Source organism: Megalops cyprinoides, chromosome 11 (genome assembly GCF_013368585.1).
Source record: "Megalops cyprinoides isolate fMegCyp1 chromosome 11, fMegCyp1.pri, whole genome shotgun sequence".
Classification (NCBI taxonomy): Eukaryota; Metazoa; Chordata; class Actinopteri; order Elopiformes; family Megalopidae; genus Megalops; species Megalops cyprinoides.
This window is the reverse complement of record NC_050593.1, coordinates 3120940-3140563: the sequence shown is the minus strand read 5'-3', so window position 1 is coordinate 3140563 and position 19624 is coordinate 3120940. Positions and strand designations below refer to the sequence as shown.

General features: G+C 45.3%; 1 protein-coding gene across 1 annotated transcript in view; it reads left to right on the top strand.

Annotated features, from left to right (window-relative positions):
• map2 (microtubule-associated protein 2) overlaps positions 1–19624 on the top strand; it is a 112045-nt gene that overhangs the window by 86407 nt on the left and 6014 nt on the right. The window contains 10 exon segments of the mRNA XM_036540962.1: positions 3165–5355; positions 5357–5796; positions 6041–6238; positions 6979–7116; positions 8206–8270; positions 9994–10185; positions 10345–10489; positions 10859–10915; positions 11618–11934; positions 19436–19528. Coding sequence (XP_036396855.1) covers positions 3165–5355; positions 5357–5796; positions 6041–6238; positions 6979–7116; positions 8206–8270; positions 9994–10185; positions 10345–10489; positions 10859–10915; positions 11618–11934; positions 19436–19528 — 3836 coding nt within the window.

Here is a 19624-nt window from a genome sequence, read left to right as displayed (position 1 = left end):
ACATGAAGATCTTCTTAAAATAGGAGTTGACATATTAAGAATGAAAATTTAAAATATATAACAATAGAGAATAATAAAAGAAAAAGCAAGGACACTGGAGAAATGGTGGTGCCTTGTGATGGCCTCTAATTTGGGATGCGGTGACAGAGCTTAGACAAGGACAGCATGATGATTTTTAATTTTTCCCAGGGCCCAGTGTCATCTGTGGACCCCTGGGGTCCTTGAGAGAGGAAGTGCCCAAGGAAAACAGAAACTGAGGAATTTTTTATAATTACAACAGGAGGAATAATAGTCTAGTCCCATGTTTCCCAACCCTGCTCCTGGAGGCACACTGTCCTGCATATCTTCTATGTATCCTTCCTGCTTGACTAAATCAGGTGTGCTCAGCTAATCAAAAGTGCCACTGATGAGTTCAGTCAGGTAGGTAGAGCAGGGATAGATAGAAGATATGCAGGACGGTGTGCCTTCAGGAGCAGGGTTGGGAAACGCTGGTCTAGTCTACAGATGCATAGTTTGTGACATGCTTTTTATGTAAGTTAAACTTCCTTATCTCTCCATTCAGCCAATCATGTGTATTTCTGTTTTACCCATCAAGCTATTTCTGCCTATGTCTGCAGCTCCTTATTATGGAGTAGCGATTTTCAGCCTAAATCTCTGCTGTAATTACAACTGCCAGCAGTGTATACAGAATCTGCTCTACCTGTTTAATTTGATTATCCATTTTGTATCCTACATTTACATTATTCCAGCACATAAGCAGGCCTATTCCCAGGTGCACTGGCCTCAAAGCCACAAATATGGACAAGATGTCTGCACTACCCAGGGGTAATGATTAAGATCAAAGGGTAGGGGGTGCTAGAATGTCATTGAGGCCAGATTTCTACAGTATGTGACATCATAGTGTTTAAGATTATGCCCAGTGATATCACTTAACACCGTCCCCTTCATTTAAAGACCTGATGTAATTTATGTACAGTGTCTTGCATCAGTGAAGAGATCTATTATCCAGCTTCACAATTAAACCTACTTGACAATGACATTGATTTTCTTTTCTAGAACATATATTTCAGTATTCCAATTGGTGCTTAAACTGGTGGAATCTGTGTTTCAGTAACAAATCTTGCATGAAGACAGAGCGGAGATACTCCTTGAAAAGAGTACTCCTTGAAATTTAGCATAAAATACCTTATTTGAAATTAATTTGTTGTTTTCTCCTGTTGTATCATTGTTAATATAGAACATTATAATACAGTTAAGTAAGAGTACAGTCAAGGAAAAGCTATATTTTGATTTAATACTAACACTTGCTTTATGTAATGATTCAAGTCAGCAGGCTAATACTACTCACAGAGCTGAAAGTGTCTCACTGCTAAATAGTGACTTATGTGACCCAGGTCTGTGTTGTCGTAGTCTTTATGTTTCCACTTCTTCCTCATTTTTCAAAGAAGAGGAGACCATAGAGGCTCTTACAGCGGCTGACGAGGAAGAGGACATTGCGGCAGAAGCCTCAGCTCTTGAGGAGCAAGAGCAGCAGAGTCATGGGGAGGTGGCTGAGCACGGGCCTGAGGTGGAACATTTAGAGCAGGCAGAGATCTTAGGCGAGGCCCAGAGCCAACCGTGTCGGCAGGCCGAGGCAGCTAATGTGCCTGCAGAAGCCCCCAACGGGACAGGCCATGAGGCAGGGCTGGAAACAGTCGCTCAGGAAGGTGTGTCTCCCCCTGAATATAAGTTCTGCATGCTTCCTACCTGTCTCTTTAAAGCCAGTTTAGTAACTGCATAAGGGATATGGAAGAATGGCAGAAAAAAATAATAATACAATAAAATTTCAACTTTCAGCTAATACTGCTTGGCAACACAGGCTTGATGGTGACCCTGCTTAATGGGCGAGTCCGGGCTGTGACATCAACACTGCTGAGAGCCATGTCATTATTGTTTTTGTTCTTTATTTTGCTCTCTTTATTTTGTTGTTTTGCTCCTGTTTATACATCTTTTCAGCCACTGCTTGTTCAATGGGTACAGTTACCCACGAACCCCTGTGTGCTTTCTCCATTAGTGCAGTTAACGCTTTCTCCAGACCGCCCTGTCTCATTGGTTTTTACTCATTCCTTAGTGTCCGTTTGCCAGCTACATCGCAGATCAAATTCTCAATTTTTGCAATACCACTGTCATCCATTGTCTATGTACAGGATTAAATGCTAATCCACTTTATTCAATGACATTTTGGTTTAGCTTGTCTTATTTCTTTCATATCAGTAACAGCCATTTTCTTTTGTATTATTTTCATTTCATGTATTCATATATTTTTCAAAGCACTGATTGCAACATAGGTCCTCCTAAGTGTTTGTCTGTTATTCTATTAGATGGATGAGGACTTGATTTCTTATTTTTATTTTTAAAAAGGTTTACAGTCTTTAATAATGTAATCCAAGATTGTAATCAGATTGTTTTTAGATATCCCCACTGTTGTAAAGTCTAGATGTGAAGTCTTGTTGTGATTCATGAAGTTGCACTTAAGGTATGCAATAATGAAAAATGGTATGCATATCAATAATGCATTTCTAAATGTGCTGTTTCTAAAATGTTTGATTTTTTAAGTAAGTGACAATTTGTAACTTACTCTTTACACTCATTAATGATGGAATAAATGGAATAAAAAGAAGAAATGAACCATTTTCCCAACATTTAAAATTAAATGGATTTATGCTTCCCCTGTATACTAAAATGGTATTTTACATGAGAAGGTAATGTTTTTTCAGCCCCATTGTCAATACCGTTATACAGGTTATCATAATTTGGCAAGCAATACAGAACTTGACAAGCATATGGATTGCACTCCTTGCAGATTTTGATATCCAGGCATTCCCCACCCACAAGAATGAGAGACATCCATTATATTATCATCCATTATCATCCATTTCATTCAACTATGGCTCTGCACTCTGGCCTGGTGACATCCATGCCATTTCCCTCAGCCATCCCTGCAATCAGTGTGCTCTCATGCTCCTGCTGTGCCTCTCCAGTGACTCCTGCATTGTGCTTAGTGAGGAGCTGTGCATTGGCGGAGAGCTTGCCTGCCTGTCATGTCATAGCCTGCAGGCAGCCGCAAGCTGCTTTCAGGCCCAGTGTGATGCAGAGCAACCAGACTACTTAAGATCTGCTTGCAGACCTGAAGATGGAGGCGGGGAGGCTGAGCGGCGAGCAGGCCCCTCCCACCGGCCTAGACTTCTCCGGAGCAGAGTCGGGTCAGTGGTCCATGGTCCAGAACCCTGTGCCCCACACTGCAGAGAAGGACCCCAGTTCCAGAGAGGGCCCCCAGTTTCCCTCCAAACATCCTGATGGGGCATTCCAGCAGCCAATTGACCAAGCAAAGGGGAGGGATTCAGCCAGAACAGCTGCAGATGAAAATTTTCCCAAGACCACTGCTGAGAAGCAGCCTTCTGTGGAAGTGCTCGAGTCCAGCAGTCTCATGGGCATGTCTGGTGGCTTCTCAGTTAGCCAAGACAAGGGGCTCATGGACACTTATGGCAAGTCTTATCTAGGTGATGAAATTAAAGGGGGAGGTAAAAGCAAGGAGAGTGAAGGCCAGACTAGACACACAGACAGTCCCTCAGGTGCAATGGACAAGTCTGGAATGTCTGCTTACTTTGAGACATCAGCTCTGAAGGAATTTGAACGCAGGGGCCAAGGTGAAGGGTATTATGAGCTGAGTGATGCCAGGCAGAGGACCTCAGAGAGAGGCCCAGTGGCTGCTTCTCCTTTCGAAATTAGCTACAGCACATTAGTGCAGACTCAGTCCTTAGAGGACAGGCAGGAGTCCAGGAGGAGCCCTGTAGATGATCTGAGACCTCTCCCATCCATGGAGAGGAAGGACGAGTGCAGGCTCTCACCTGGCAAGCTGTCACTGGAGCAGAGAAGCTACTCCCTCAATATCCCCATCCATCCCCATGCATCCATGGATCAGAGTGGTGGGCAAGGGCGACCGAGGAACTTTTCTCCGCTGGCCACTGACATCATGTCCTTCACTAGTGGAGGGCTGGATTCCACGGACTACCTTCCAGTCACCACCCCCTCAGTGGAGAAGCAGCCAATTTTTCCCCCGATGATTCTGGAGACGGCCGCCTCTGTCTCAACTCCCCCCTCCTCCCCGCCTGTGGTAGCTGCCAGTGCAAAGACAAGCCCCCCAACGGAGTCCCCAGAATCTCCCTTTCCTGTAAAGTATGACTACAGAAACGGCACTGTGATGGCTCCTGACTTGCCTGAGATGCTGGATCTGGCGGGTACCAGATCACGGCTGACATCTGAGTGCACTGACCAGGAGGCGACAAGGAGAAAGTCCGTTCCCACTGACATCCCGGCCCTCACAGCAGAGTCTCTGGCCCAGTTAGGCCTCGTGGACAAGAGCCAGAAGGCAGCAAAAAGTGAGAGCCAATTAGAGGAGCTAGGGTACTGTGTTTTTAATGAGTACTCAGGTCCAATGCCATCACCTGCTGATGTGCAAAGCCCCATGGCCTCCCCTCGCCAGATATTCCCCATGATGATGTCAGAGGAGGAGGTGGATGTAGTGTCAACAGCAGCTGGGGCGCAGAAAGTCCCAGAGGTGCCACTTCAAAAGGTGGAGGCAAAGGAAGAAGAAGCTACAGACGAGCAACAGAAAGATGTAGTGAAGTTCAAAGAAAAAGAAGTTAGCAAAACTGGTCCAATGGGCAAACCTCTTGAAGAAAAACCAAATGATACTGATTTGAAGGCTGGGATGACTGGGGACATCAAAGACAAAATAATCCCTGAAGGGACAGACAAATTCAGGGACACCTCCTCTTTTGTGGCTCCAACAGTGACAGTCACCCTGGAGGGGGCAAAGACAGAGCTGGACAAAGACAGCAAAGCTGCAGCTGAGGCCAAGGCAGAAATAGCTGCTTATGAAAGGCAGATCCGTAAGCTGGAAACAGAGAAAAGGCCTTTGAGCTTAGAGGAAGAGCGTGAGCTGCAGGAGCTCAGAGAGAAAGTGAAGGACAAACCAGACTTAGTGCACCAAGAAGCCTATGAGGAGGTTGACGCAGAGGATGTGTACCAGCTCACCGGGGTGGCAAAGGACAGAATTGCACATCCCATCAGACCTTCACCAGCATCTTCGGTGGAGAGTGCTGCAGATGATGAGAAAGTGTGTGCAGTTCCAAAGGTCGAGCCCACAAAGGAGGAAACCCCGGACAAAAAACTCCCGGATGTCTTTGCTAAACCAGTCACCATGATTGTCCAGGGAGGACCCAAGGAGGAAGAGGATGAGGATCTAGAGCTGGCAGAAGAACCGGAAGAAGTCATGGAGGAAATCAGAGCACCTGCATTCCTTGAAAAGGAAAAAAAAAACTAGACAGGAGGAGGAGGAGCTGGTGGCAGGGGCACGAGCAGAGGAGCCAGTGGAGCCCCGTGCCATCATTGAGTCAGTGGTCACCGTAGAAGATGACTTCATCACCGTTGTGCAGACCATCGATGAAGGAGAGCAGCCTGGCCACAGCGTCCGCTTCTCTGCCCCACCTGAGGAGGACAGGCCACGAGCACCCCAGGATGAGGAGGAGGAGGAGGAAGAGGAGGAGTCTGCTGAGATGGCACAGGAAGTGGAGATGGAGGCCGCTAGTCTGGAGGAAGTCTTGGATATCCCAGAAGCCCCTGCAGTCCCCAGCCCCGTGAAGGAGGTGGCACCAGAGAGCGAGCACCGGACAGAGACTTATGATGACTACAAAGATGAGACTACCATCGATGACTCCATCTTAGACACTGACAGCGCCTGGGTGGACACCCAAGGTACCTTTTTTAACCTTTTTGTTCTGTGACATATGGTACTATTATATGATACTAAGCTCTGTATGGTTGTAGAAAAAGGCATGTTTGCACTGTACTCTTGTTGAAGTAATTATTGAACTCTTGATGTATATCTATGTCTTAATATTATTTAACTTGAGTTTCTTGGGGTAGCTGGTTGCCCTCCTGAGTTCAACCTGACTTCTCAGTCACCGTGTTCTTCCTCATTCTTTCTCTGTGCTTGCAGATGAGGACAGGAGCATTATGACAGAGAAAATCGAACCCTTACCCAAAATGCAGACCCCTGTCAGAAAGCCCTCAGTGGAAAAGCGGGTGAAGGAGAAAGCGGGGAGCCGAGTGAAGGGGCGCGTTTCCACCCCTGAGCGCAGGCCCATCCGGAAGGAGCCCAGCTCTGCCCCCAGGGACGAAATCAAGAAGAAAAAAGGTTCCCGCCTCAAACATGACACCCCCCCAGCATTTTGTTATTCTATTTCTATTCTATATTCTGTTCTATTTCTTTTCTATTTATTTTTTCATTAAGAATTTGGTTTTCAGTGTCTTAATGAGTCTTAATGATATATTTAATCTTGAATCAATGTTTTTATTTTTATTTGTACCTTTTTGTTTGTTTTCTGTAACTTTTCCAACTTGTACCCATGGTAAATGATAAAGGCATCCCCCTCCTAGTGCATTTGAAAGACCGGTCAGTACTACAGTAATAATGTTAATACTACAAAAATTCTGTTTATATTCACAAATGAATGTTGAATGCAAAATTAAAAATAGCACTCTCAGGTGCTACACAGAAGATAAAATCTGTATACTCTTGGCTCCACTAACCAATTTATTCTGGTGATCCAAGGGAAATGTTTTGATAGAAGATGGATTTTCGTTGTGATCCCCCCTGGATTGAAAAGTTGTGCTTGTCTGCATTGGCAGAATAAATTGGTTTGGGATGCAAACAGTGGTTTGGATATGTTGGTCTTCCTTTTCTGTCCAGCACGTGAGGAAATAGGATGTGAATGTTTCCTTTGTATTAGTGGAGTGAACACAGAAGCACACAGCAGTACCTACTCCTAGCCTTAGAGTCACTGCGCCAAGTTTGGGGTGGGTGTCTGCATCATCCCTTACCTTGTATTCTTCCTGTCGCTCTGCTTCCCTTGACTGTGTGTCTCCCTCTGACAGCTGTGATTAAGAAGGCCGATCTTACTAAAAAAACAGACACTCAGACCCGTTCTCCGTCCCGGAAAAGTGTTTTAAAACCATTGGCCAGGCAGTCCAGGCCTGCCCAGCATCACGTCTGTGCTAAGCGGAAACCGACAGGTGACAATCCCACACTGGACAACTCGCAATGTGGCTGGCAAACATGGACATTACCGTAGTACCTCAGTTGCTAGAGCAACTTCTGTCTTTAATTTTGAGTTTGCTTGTTTGTTGTTGGTTTTTTTCCTTTTGTGTTGGTTTTCTGTAATGTTTTTTTTTCTTCAAATTGCCAGACTGTACTGTTTTTTTCATTACTCATGATTTTTCTTTAGATGTGGATGACATGCTCAGCTGTAGTTTTGTTGCAGCTTTCTTGTCATTTATTTTTATTTTTCCATTTGGTTTTGTTCTTTGAAATTGCATTGCGCTTTGCAGTTGCCATGGTCATCCTTGCTGCTTTTTCCTTTTTTTGTTTACGGGAATTTGCTGTGCTCATGTGGCTGGCTTGGTGTTGGTTTGGAGCTGCCATCGTTCTCTCTCTCTCACACTCTCTCTCACTTCTGTGTGGTGGTGGGGTCACGCTGCTCAGAGGTGTGCTGTGTATGAATGATCTATGTATGTATGCAAAGTATGTCTCTCAGTCTTTGGGTAAGGCAGCAGAGCTACCTCTATCTTTGACCAGCCATCACAGCTGTTGCCAGGCGACTTTTTTCTCTCTCCAGTTCTGATATCCTTACAGAGAACCTCTTGCTTAATTAGACTGACTTGTGTATCACTTCCCAGCTGCCAAAGCTGGGACAGTGTGTTGTCTGATAAAGGATGAGTTCCCCTGCATGTGTCTGATGGCCTGGTAGACACTAAAGACCACCTCTGCCCTTCTGCCAGTAAAGCAATCTGGGATGTTCTTTCACAGTGTCTTAAACTGAGTAAGGTCATTTGAATAAGGTAGTTTGAAGGTACTTTACTGACACGTCGCAGCAGAGAGCTTTAGATCCAGGTGCTAATAGTGGGTCTGTATATATGTGTGTGAATATGTGTGTATGTTTGTGTGTGTGTGTGTGTGTGTACATGTATGTGTGCATGTGAGGTCAACCCTGTGTGTGTCTGCTCATTGCACCCATTGTGCTGGCTGCCTGTGTCTGAGTGTGTGTCTGTGGCACCCCCTGCTGGCCAGTCCCTAACAGATCCAGTGTCCCTCTCTTTCCCCAGCTGTGGTAGTGACTGAAGGCTGGCAGCACATCAGTGTCACCCGACACTCCCGGGATAGGACCACAGTGAGTTATCGGCCATGACCCCTCACATGCCACCCAAGCTCATCACAATGAATTCTGGGAATGGCTGCTGTCATATAGCACAGAGCAATATGATCTAACAAGCCCCAGAAACCAATGTGGGGAAAATGATTAATAATTCATTCAAACCAGTTACTTTTTTGCCACTACTCATACTTATTTTGTTTTTTGTGGCTTGGAATAATGAAACAATTTTTATTATATGACAAATATGTATCTTTTTATTTACATATCTGCAGAATCAGCATGGCCTGTAGAGCTTGTTGATTTGAGTGAGATTCATTAGAGCCTATGTCTGTAGGAGAAGGTGGTGTAGATTTTTTTCAGCAGCCCATGCATTATTTACTCAGAGCTGGGATATGTCCTGTCTGTGCCCTCATTAAGTGTAATAAGAGGAAGTGCAGATCCTTAACACTGTGTTCCAGCTTCAATTCAGCTTCATTAAAGTGTTACAGTGCCCAATCAAACTGAAAGCTAAGCAATGTTACATTTGAAAACCCAGCTTCAAAGTGCTGTGGGGAAACACGTTCCATGAGTTTTATGGTGTCTTAGGATGTGCACACTGTGGCTTGCTATGTCACTATGTTGCTATGACAGTTACTTCAAGGATCTTTTCAGAATGCTTGTAAAAAATTGATAATCTCATGGGAAGTCTGAGCTCTAATAATGAATTCTCACATAGTGTCATTCATTAAATGTACAGTCATAATAGGGTCGAGACATAACACAGAAATTAATAACTATTTAAATATTCATCTCCTTCTGTCCTTCACAGTTCTTTAGTTAGCAGTTTCCAGTGTTGTCTGTGTTACTATGCTAGCCATAGATATCCTGTTATAGACCACACCCCTTTTGGAATGTTCATAACCAACCAGAAAATTGACATTTATAACTTCAGCAGTGGGAGGATGAACTTTCAATGTGAAGCACACAGGGCTGATTATCTGGTAAATATATATAATATCTTTGGCAATATTATCTGCTTTTTATCATCAGTTGGTCAAATGCTGAGAAAAGGCTAATGGAGAATCACCATTTAGTAAAGAGGGCCGTAGGGTCTACCCAATCCACTCCATCCTCTGTCTTTTCATTGAGTGAAACATTTGTTAGGACCCAAAAAATTCTACAGCTGCCAACTTGGCAGTTATGCCTTGTTATCTGCAGGTATAAGAACATTCTACATGCATTCTATTAGTCTCTTACTGTAATATACTGCACTAGAGTTTTGGAAAAACATACCAGTACCAGCCCTACAACTCCCCACAAAAAGCCCTTTCTCTTCCCTCTCATCACTTTTGATCTTTAATTAACATTCATTAAACCTTTTTTATCACTTTCATTTTCCATAGAAATAACATCATTCTTCATATTGCATGGTGTACTTCCAGTTAGTGGCATTCTAAAACTTATTTCTAAAAGAAAAGAAAGCAAAAATATCTTCATTCATCCTTTCAACTGTCATAGGTACTTGTTGTTGCATGAACTTATATTAGAAGGAATTAGCTGTTGTTTTCATTGTTGGTCTTCATTTATTGCCCTTTAACAGTGCATGCAGGTATTTGCTTGGGTTTGGTGAATGTGTGATTTGCCATCTGGGATCCTTGTGTTTGATTCTCATTGGTTTGCCTCATTGTGTTTCTTATGTTTTGCATTGTGTTTCCCACCAACCTCCATGTCTGTCTATCTGTCTGTCACTTCCACCCAGAGCACTACCCCCTGTACACTAACAAAGATCCCCACCTCTAAAGCACGGGTGGCGGCTCTGTTGCTCCCCCGCCCCAACTCCGCCTGCTCTCTTGCTAAAAAGACCCCACTGGTGGAGGCGGACTTGTATGGGCCCCGCCCCTCCTCCGCCGGCCCCCGTGACTCCCCTACCTTGCACAAGCTCATAGGCAAGGTAAGGCAGGGCGCCCCACAACCCCTCTAGCTCTTTGATAGTAATGATAATACCATCAGTGTGTGCAAATCCCATCATTTTTGCTACACCAGCAGAAAATATCACTGCAGTACATCTGGCTGTGCTAACTGTGTGTGTGTGTGTATGTGTGTGTGGCAGGATGGAAGCTCACGGAGCCCAGAGAAGAGGTCCTCTCTGCCCCGCCCTGCCTCCATTCTGACCCGCCGAGCTCACCCTGCAGAGCACGATGAGACCTCGACCTCCGTCACCAGCTCTGGCTCCACAGCACCCCGCCGCCCCATGTGTAGGAATTCTGCCCCACCCCCTCTCATACACACATATTACCTTTCCACCTGTTGGAGGCCCCACCTGCTCTAATATACACACAGTACTACTACAAGCCCTTTACTTTTATATAGACTCAAAAAGCAGCTTGATATCAATGGCCTTTACTCTTTTCCTGCCTTCAGTATATGGCAGATGTCTAAATAAATGTATTTAATCTCATACTGGTATGACTGTGTGAACATTTCCCTTCTTGTAGTTGCTTCAAACATTTCCTTATGTAATGCTTTGTAGAGGTTGCAAAAATGACATCTGTGGTCAGTTTCCTACTCCTCCTTCATCCTATGTTTTCCTCCCTTCTACACCTCCTACTCCTCCTTTTCCCTAGCTTTCTGTACTGATGGCAGAGCAGAACACAGGTCCAGGCGCGCCCCCAGTGTGCCAGGTATCCCACAGTCAGTTCCCTTGAGTCATCTGTGTTCCCCCCACAGTACCCCTGCTTCCCCACAGTCAGCACAGTGACATTAGAATATTTCCACTAATCTCTGTGTTCAACTTCACATGCTTTTCCAACTTCATGCTTGGTGTATGTAATAAAGATGTTGTGACACCATACTGCAGGTTTCAGCCTTTTTTCATATCATTCATATCATTCATATCATATCATCTTCCATATCATTCTCACGATTTTGTTTTTGCATATAACATGCTCTTCTCATGGTGTTGAGAATGAGGTTGACTCAGCTTTCCTTGTCGTATGATATCAGAACTTTCAATGGCAACCCCATTCGCTGCTCCTTGCTGGATATGAGGTCTCAGTGGAATTAATATAATCAACAAATGTTCTTTGTTTTAAGAAAACAATGAAAAATTAATGCTCTATAAATGCTATCTTACAAGAGGGAAAATCCTTCTTTTTTATTACACAAGTTTTTTAATCTTTACATGCCTGCTTGTAATTTACTACCTAATGGAATTAAGCAAGTCTAAAAAAGACATTAAAAGCTCAGCCATCGCTAACAGACAGTGTGCTGCTTCAGGATTAGAGCTGTTTTATCACAAGGAAAACTGAGGACGGTGCTGCGGCAAATGTGTCAGTGAGCTGCTGTCTTGCCTGACCTCTGACTAACCTTGGTGACCCCTGCAGGTACAGAAACTACCCGGTCCCGCTCGGCCCGCAGTGGCGGCTCCACACCCCACACCCCAGGCACCCCGCCCAGCTACTCCTGCCGCACCCCTGGTACCCCCGGCACACCCAGCTACCCCCGTACGCCTGGCACACCCAAGTCCCTGAGCCTGCTGTCCCAGGAGCGGAAGGTGGCCGTCATCCGCACACCTCCCAAGTCGCCTGCCACCACGCCCAAACAGCTGCGTGTCATCAATCAGCCGCTGCCTGACCTCAAGAACGTCAGGTCCAAGATCGGCTCCACGGACAACATCAAGTACCAGCCCAAAGGGGGCCAGGTGAGTGCCAGGGTGCTCACCCTGCCCCCGCTGCCACTCTCAGCCAGTCAGCTGTGCACCTACTCTAACCATGGCCCCCCACTCCCTGTATGGTCATATTGCTTCTGTCTTATCACTTTTGTCTTCTCTCCTTCTTCTCTTTCGGTATCATTAGACCTAAAACCTCTCCAGACAGGGGCTTGAATTCAAGCCTGCACAAAGCTGCTCAGAAAATCACTTAAAAGAATAAGCACACTGTTGTTTAAAATTATTTGTTAGCAATATTTATTATAAGCATATACCCCAGTGAGTCACAAACTTAATCCCTTCTTTCTTTTTTTGAGGAGAGTCTTTTATACATTTGAATTGAAAATATTATATAGAATGTGTATTTACTTATCTGATCCTCATCCAAGGTGACTCTGCCCCTTATTTATGCTGAAAAGCATTTTATTTCATGAAGTTTTTCTTTTAATTCTTGAGATGCGGTACTCTGCTAGAGGCCTGTTAGGGTCATTGCTCTGGGGTGTGGTTACTATATCAAGCTGCACATTGTTTGTGGGAATTTCAAATACTTACTGTCATTTTGAAGAGAAGCTGAGAAGTAATTTCAAAATTCAGCATTAGCGTACATGGTAATTGAGAAAAGGAAGTTACTTAGTGATGGTTCTCAGGGAACAGGAACACCATCAGATGCTCAGTACATAGTTCTGTGCACTTCAGAGAAAAAAGGCCTGAGGTTCTCTTATGGAGAGAACACTGTGTGCTGACTGTGGACCAGTCAGGGCTGTGGAGTCTGCGACTAAAGGGAAAATGTCATTCCTTCCTTATGTCTACTGGTGGTGTTCCTCCCATCAGTTCAGCCCGCTAGTAGCTAGTAACTAGTAGCACGGACTGCACCTGGTCAGTGCCGATCCCTGAGAAATGGCTTCGTAATTAGCTCCTGTCAGCCTTGTTTAATTACAAGGCCCATCGACTGACCGATTTGCTGTTGGGAGGTTGATTGGACTGAGCTGAGCTGAAAAACAGCTTTGTGGATTCATCATGGCTTTGTAAACAAAGAGCAAGCAGGGTTCCGATTTTTAATTGCAAGTCAGAAGAGTGTTTGGAAGGTATATTATGGCTGACATGTTTGGGCAGACAATCAGTGATTCAGACACAGGCAGAGCCTGGGCATTTCAGAGGGACAGGTGTAACAGGCTCTGTCAATGAAATGCACGTTCAGAGCTGGACTAGTTAGAGTGGACTGCCTCCGTCTGTCTGTTCATATGGGAACTGCGATTTCGCTGTGTGGACTGGACTGCAACAGTGACTTGTACGTGTTTACAATCCCTTTACATCCGTTAGCATCTGTGCTAACGGATGTAGAGAAGACTGTGAGAAGACTCCTGGGAAGCAGGGAGGGGGATTCAGGAGTGTGTCTGTGGAGGCACTTAGCGCTTGATCGCCCTCATGGGAGATGCCAAGGTCACCCAGCAAGCGGTAGGGTGCTGTGATGGCAGGGAGGGCGGGTGGTGTGGGTGGTTAGTGTCAGGGGAGATGGGGCTGCAGGGCCCAGAGCGGAGTACGACACTGTCTCTGCTCATTTGTTTCTCCCATGCTCCCCTCATGCAGTCTCTGCCCACTCTGTGGTGGTGGGACACTCTGACAGCAGTCCTCAGGCTGTTATTGGGGCAAATGGGTGCCGAACAATGAACAAGATTGTCAACATCACACTTAAGAGGAAATGTTCCATTTACCAACTGGTGAGTGAACTAGCTAGCTCACACCAAATGACCCACAGACTTCGTTCGACCCCAACAACATTTTTGCACAAAGGATTGGACTAAGGAAGGTAAGAGGTAGCTAACCAGCTAACCAGAGACATATCCTTACTACTGTAGTTGCTTTAACAGTCAGAACAATGGTTAATGAACAAACCTCTGTAATAAAGATTAAAGAATGATGATTAATGAAGAAACTTCAGAAAGTAATTAGATTTGGTAAGTAAAGATTGTCCTTGTGTATTTGAAGATTAATATAATGATTAGGCTTTTTTAGAGAAATACCATATCATGGCATACAAGTAAGGTTTGTGAATGAAGAATATAGTATTAATGGGTTTTAATAAGCACCCCAGACATGTCATTTTGTGATCCATTTGTCACTCTGACATAACTTTGAAATTCTTTTACTTGACATGTTTGTCCTGACACTGGGCTGCATCCCAAATCAGCACAGCATTTCCAGGAGAAACCAAACATCTGTTTTAACCACTTCATCTGTAAAGAGACTATGCCCTTCGGGCTAAACACATTTCTACAGGTCATTGTGTCTTTTGCATCTGGATATCTAGGTATTCTGCAGCATCACAGATGATTGGCAGGAAGCCCTCATTTCTGCAAGTACTGCAGAGATGAGGTGTTTTTCAGGGGTGGTCAGATATGTGTGAGTGACTAACTGCCAACAGACAGAGTCTCATGATGGAAACAGATAGGCTTGATCAGGTAGCTGCCCTACTGTACCACAAATATGGAATCTTATCTCCCCACACCACAGCCTGTTTCGCTCTCTCTCTTTTCAGTCTCCCTCTCTCTTTTTTTCCTATATCTCTCCCCCTCTCAACACCCTCAATCCACCTCGATTCGCTGTTAGTGGAGCCTTATAGGGTGGCGTGTGTGTGTGTGTGTGTTTGTGTGTGTGTGTGTGTGTGTGGTGGGAGGGGGGGTGGACCTGCAGCAGGGAGAGGTCACTGCTGAGGGGCTGGCAGTGACTAGTGCTTTGACGTGGTGAGGGGGAGATGTCATGGGACACACTTGGTTCATGGCCAGAACAGAAATGCTGTAGACAAAGAACACTCCCCCACCCCCCCAAGAGAGGGATGATGCAACACCCTGTCCCAAGCTGTGCCCCCAGACACATGCTCCGGGATGTACATCACAAATGACTTTAGCTGTCTCCGTGATGTAGTGCTGCTGAAAAAACCTGACAGGAAGTGACATTGTACACGCCACACTCTTGTGGTAGTGGGGCAGGCGAGTCCCCAGCAATGCTTGCCCATGTGGAGTGTGTGCCCATACAGAGTGTGGCCAAATGAAAAATGAACTGGCGTGACAAGCGGCCAGCGTGATGAGACGGCAGCTGTCTCTCTACTAATGATGCTGCAGCTTCGTGAGAGGCCGGCGCATGCAACTTTCAGCACGTGCTTGGAGAATCTTACCCAGGGTGTGTAAACATCCTCAGGGAGTCTGCGGAACTGGGCTGGAAATGTCTTTGTTGAAATACATGGCCTCATTTGACAAGGCCATGCCATGGAGCCAGTTTGCTTTGAGTCATTGGTTTTATGCACTGCTGGCAGGCGGCCTGTGATGCCAGCATCCGCCCATTGTAGCTGTGCATATGGTCTCACTTTTTACCACCCTGGGCAAGTGAATTCTGGCCTTTGTATGCATCCAGGCTGCTGCTTTGCATATCATAAACTGGACAAGTGCATCTGTGCTGGTGCTCAGAACACAGCCATGCAGTGCAGGCTCTCCTTCAGTCACCATGTGCCACTTGTAGTCAAATGTGGTACTGCACCAGCACAGGTGCAGCCCCCACTGGAGCCTGTTTGCAAGTATAGACTGCTTGGTCGCAGTTGCAGTCACAGTCACAGCCTGCATGCAACTCAGTGTCAGGGGGTAGGGGTAGTGCATTCAAACTGAGCATGCTCAAAGGGGAGACAGCTCTCTACAGCATCACAGAATGGGTAAAGCAGGCACAAAATGAGACCTGTACTGTCAGGTGTCAGAAAAAGGAGTAAACTGACATTTTGCTGCTTGAGTGGAGATGGCGCGAAAAAGGAATGAGGTCAGGGGCAGCAGAGAAAACTCCCTAAATAATTTTTCAACATTAAATTTGATGGCTTTTCCTGGAGTGACCCTACCATTAGAAGAAGTGATACATTACCCTTTTTTATATTTTTGTAAAAGCTGTACACCATCAGGGTACAAACATTGTCTTCAGGTATTTTTTCAGTATGCAGAGAATAATAATTATAATAATAATAGTAACAGTAATAATAATAACACATCAATTAAAGCAAAAAAAGCTATTATTATGTGTGTTTTGTAGTAAAAATTAGTGATGCACACTAAATAAATAAATGCATACTCTGTGAAATAGGAAAACACAGTTATTCACCAAGTTGTTGATGAGTGACAGGTTGTTTCTTTATGCAAAATAGATTTGGGGAATGTAATATAACTGTGTGGGTGTACGCATGTGTGTATGTGCGTTATGAATGTGTATACATGTGTGCAGTGTGTATGTGTGTGTGGATGTGGCTGGCCTGACAGGTCAACAGACTGCTGACTGAAGACCCTGTGATTCACAGTTTCCCTCTTTCTTAACTACGCCACAGTCCCACCCATTTCCCCCAACTCGCCAAATTCCTGCCACCTGCCACCACCAAGGGCAGTGCACTGGAAGGGTGGGGGATTGCAATGGCACATTGAATTTTTACTACACTGCCTGTTGTTAACCATACTTGCCTCTCCTGTTAAAGCACTGTAGCTCAGCTTTGATATTGTTTTAGTGTTGTATCTCTCCTTCTTTTGATGGTGATTCAAGATTTTCAACATGTCTTGCTCCTAGGAGAGGTGATGGGCACATAATCTTGATTTGCTGGTGGTAGCTGCGTTAGCTGCCTCACTCAAGGCACCCTTCATCTCCTCAGTGATTCGCTCTGTCAGGCCAAGCAGACGGCAGCCGTCTCCCCTCAGGCGTCCTCCTCATCTCTGAGCTCTGCCGTGAGAGAGCAGAGGGGGGACCATAGAGATCTGTCCCTGTCTAAAAACATTCCTCTCTGTTGGCACTGACCTCTTTTTAGGTTGCTAACAGAGTGCTGCCCCCTGTGGCTGAAGTAGATCCTGGTTTTTAGGGCTTTTTGGTGCTCTTTGAAAGGTGTTTCGTGTGCAGTTGCTGTCATCCGCAGTCCATCCTTGTGAGTGTCCCCCCTGCTGTGTCTGCTTGAGTGTCTGCCATCCTCTGGAACCACCTTTGCACAAAGGGCCATTTCAGAGTGAGCAAGATCCAGCTATCCAGTGAGTTGTTTCAACACAGAGGCAACAGAGTTCTGGAATACCGCTCTCCCGGGATGGCGAGGTTTGGTTGGTTCTGAAGCCTCTGAAATGGCTTAAACATATTCATAGTGACATTTCCTTACCTACGTACACACACACACACACACACACACACACACACACACACTCCTCCCAGAGGTGTCATCACTCCTTCACTCCCCATCTCCGTCCATCTCCCTCGCTGTGTTCCCTGATGTGCATGTCCCATCAAAAACTCCTCTGTCCAAAATCCCACCATCCTGCAGCACCAGGGAGAACAAGCGTTTCCTTCCAGATTTAGTCATGATTAACCATGAAACATGGACAAGCACAGAAGAATTCTGTTTGCTCCTCCATAGGTGCTATAGCAACCCCCCTTGCCCCCAACTCTTTAATATTAGATCCAGTTACTTGGCAACCTCCCAAACTTGTTTTGTTTTGGAACCTGTCCAGCCAGCTCCAATCTTCTATGGACCTTGCCAGCCCTGCTCGAATCTAAATCTGCCACAAAGAGGTAAATCCCAGTAGCAGCTAAGGATGACTGCACAGCAAAGGGGAAAGTGTGGAAATGGTCTCCCACTGAGAAAATGAAGTGTCCCTCCTTGACATTCTTTTGGTGTGATATGTCATTCTAGCCAACCAGAAGGCATCTATCATAAGCCCCTTTCAGACTTGCACTGAAAGCCGGAACATATCCGGCCCCTACCCGGAGGAGCTTTATGTGAGAACGCAAATGTCCCAATCAGTCAGACCGGACATGAGATGGACTTCTTTCTGCCAGCTCCCTAGTACAAAGTCTGTCTCATGTCGGAGTGAGCCCATGTGTGAATAGAGCAGGTAATGTTCCGGAGAATCCACCGCGAGCGCGTGGGCGTGTTGATGACGTTTCTATCATGCAACTGGCGCGAAACCGGCACATCTGCCTCATAGTCTTTTCTGCGTGCCTGTATATTGCTTTCATTGCGGATGCATCCAAATACATGCTATTTTGAGTCCAATGATCGTTAAAGAGATAGTTAGCTATAGTTATACTGTCAAAACCTGTCTCTTACGATGATCAATAACATTGGTTAGTAGTTTATTATCTGGTTAGCAGCTAGCTAAGCTGTAGCTAAGTAATAGTGATAGGTATAGTGAGATAGGTGAACTGGTGACCTAACATTACATAGTGAACAACAAAAACTTACCTTCCTGTTATAATAAATGTATAGTTAATGATAAATTATGTGTACCGGTAGCACCATTTGGATGGCTATGTGTAATTTTTTATAGGCTACCCAAAAGTACAATAGCTATGTTCACCTTCTCCTCCTCTGTGCCACATTATGTGCCAGTATCACCGAAAGGTAAGATATTGAAAAGAAAACACTTCAACTCGTGAATGCTTTTCGTGAACTCGTCAACACTTTTCGCTCTTGAGAATGCAAGTGGAGTCTAACTGGAAAATACCACAAGGAAATCTGGACATTTCTAAACTCGCAATGATTTCAAGCGACAATGTAACATAGTACAAATGTAATTATTAATGGTTGCATACTGGGTACTCCACTGAAAAATAGCACGCAGTATACAGTATATACTTGTGTAGTACGCAGTACACAGTATGCAGTAGGCGGTTTCGAATACAGCCACTGTGATTTCTGCAGCGTACTTTTTGCGTCATGTCCTGCCTCCTGCACGCTCTACCCAGGCACAGCCCCTCCCCTAAACCAAACCGGAGTATTTCCAGTAGGTGTGAATGCATCTGTCACGGACAATCTCCTGTTGTGTGCTACATGTGTGAAAGGGCAATTCCGGCCAAGTTCCGGACCTGCTTCACTGGACCTTGTCCGGTGTTCATATGTGAAAACGGCTGTACAGTAAACTTAAAAGCCATCAGTCTATTTCCCACATGTACACAAACAAGGGCAGTAGCTCTAGTGACATCAAGGTCCAGGCTCACATACAGGAGCTAGTGCCTCAAACTTAATTCCTAAAGAAGCCCCAGACTTGAGTCCCATTCCCTAGATTCACCAATCCTAAAACCATATCCCTACTCTCCAGTCAGGCCCCCCTAGCTCCACCCCATCCTTCAGCCACTCTTCCTGGCTCTAGCCCCACCCAGCAGTTATTCCTCAGGCTACACCCACCTTACTGCCCTTTCCCCCAAGACTCCTTGATAGACAGACTTAATGACAGATCCTAGTACTCTGGACTCAAAATTTAAATCTGTGATAAGGTCCATTTAATTAGTCCCAAGCAACCTGCATCCATGCATGCTGTCTGTCTGTAAGAATACTCACTGGTCCAGCTCTCTGACTGAGGATATATCTGTGCTGTCCCACACTGGCTCACATGCTCTCCCCCTGTGACTTCACCCCTGTGTAGTACGCGTTCGTTTATCTCATGTGAGTATACATCTCCACTTGAATTAAAAGGGCACATATCTCTGTATTTTTTAGATTCAGATTTTAAACAAGAAGCTGGACTTCAGTCATGTACAGTCAAAGTGTGGATCCAAGGATAATCTGAAGCACTCTCCCCGCGGAGGCAATGTATGTACTTCTCCCTTCCTCTCTCCCCTTTTCTCTCTCTTTGTCACTCACTCTTACTTTCTCTACTGGAATCCCCAGACCTGGCACCCAAACCTA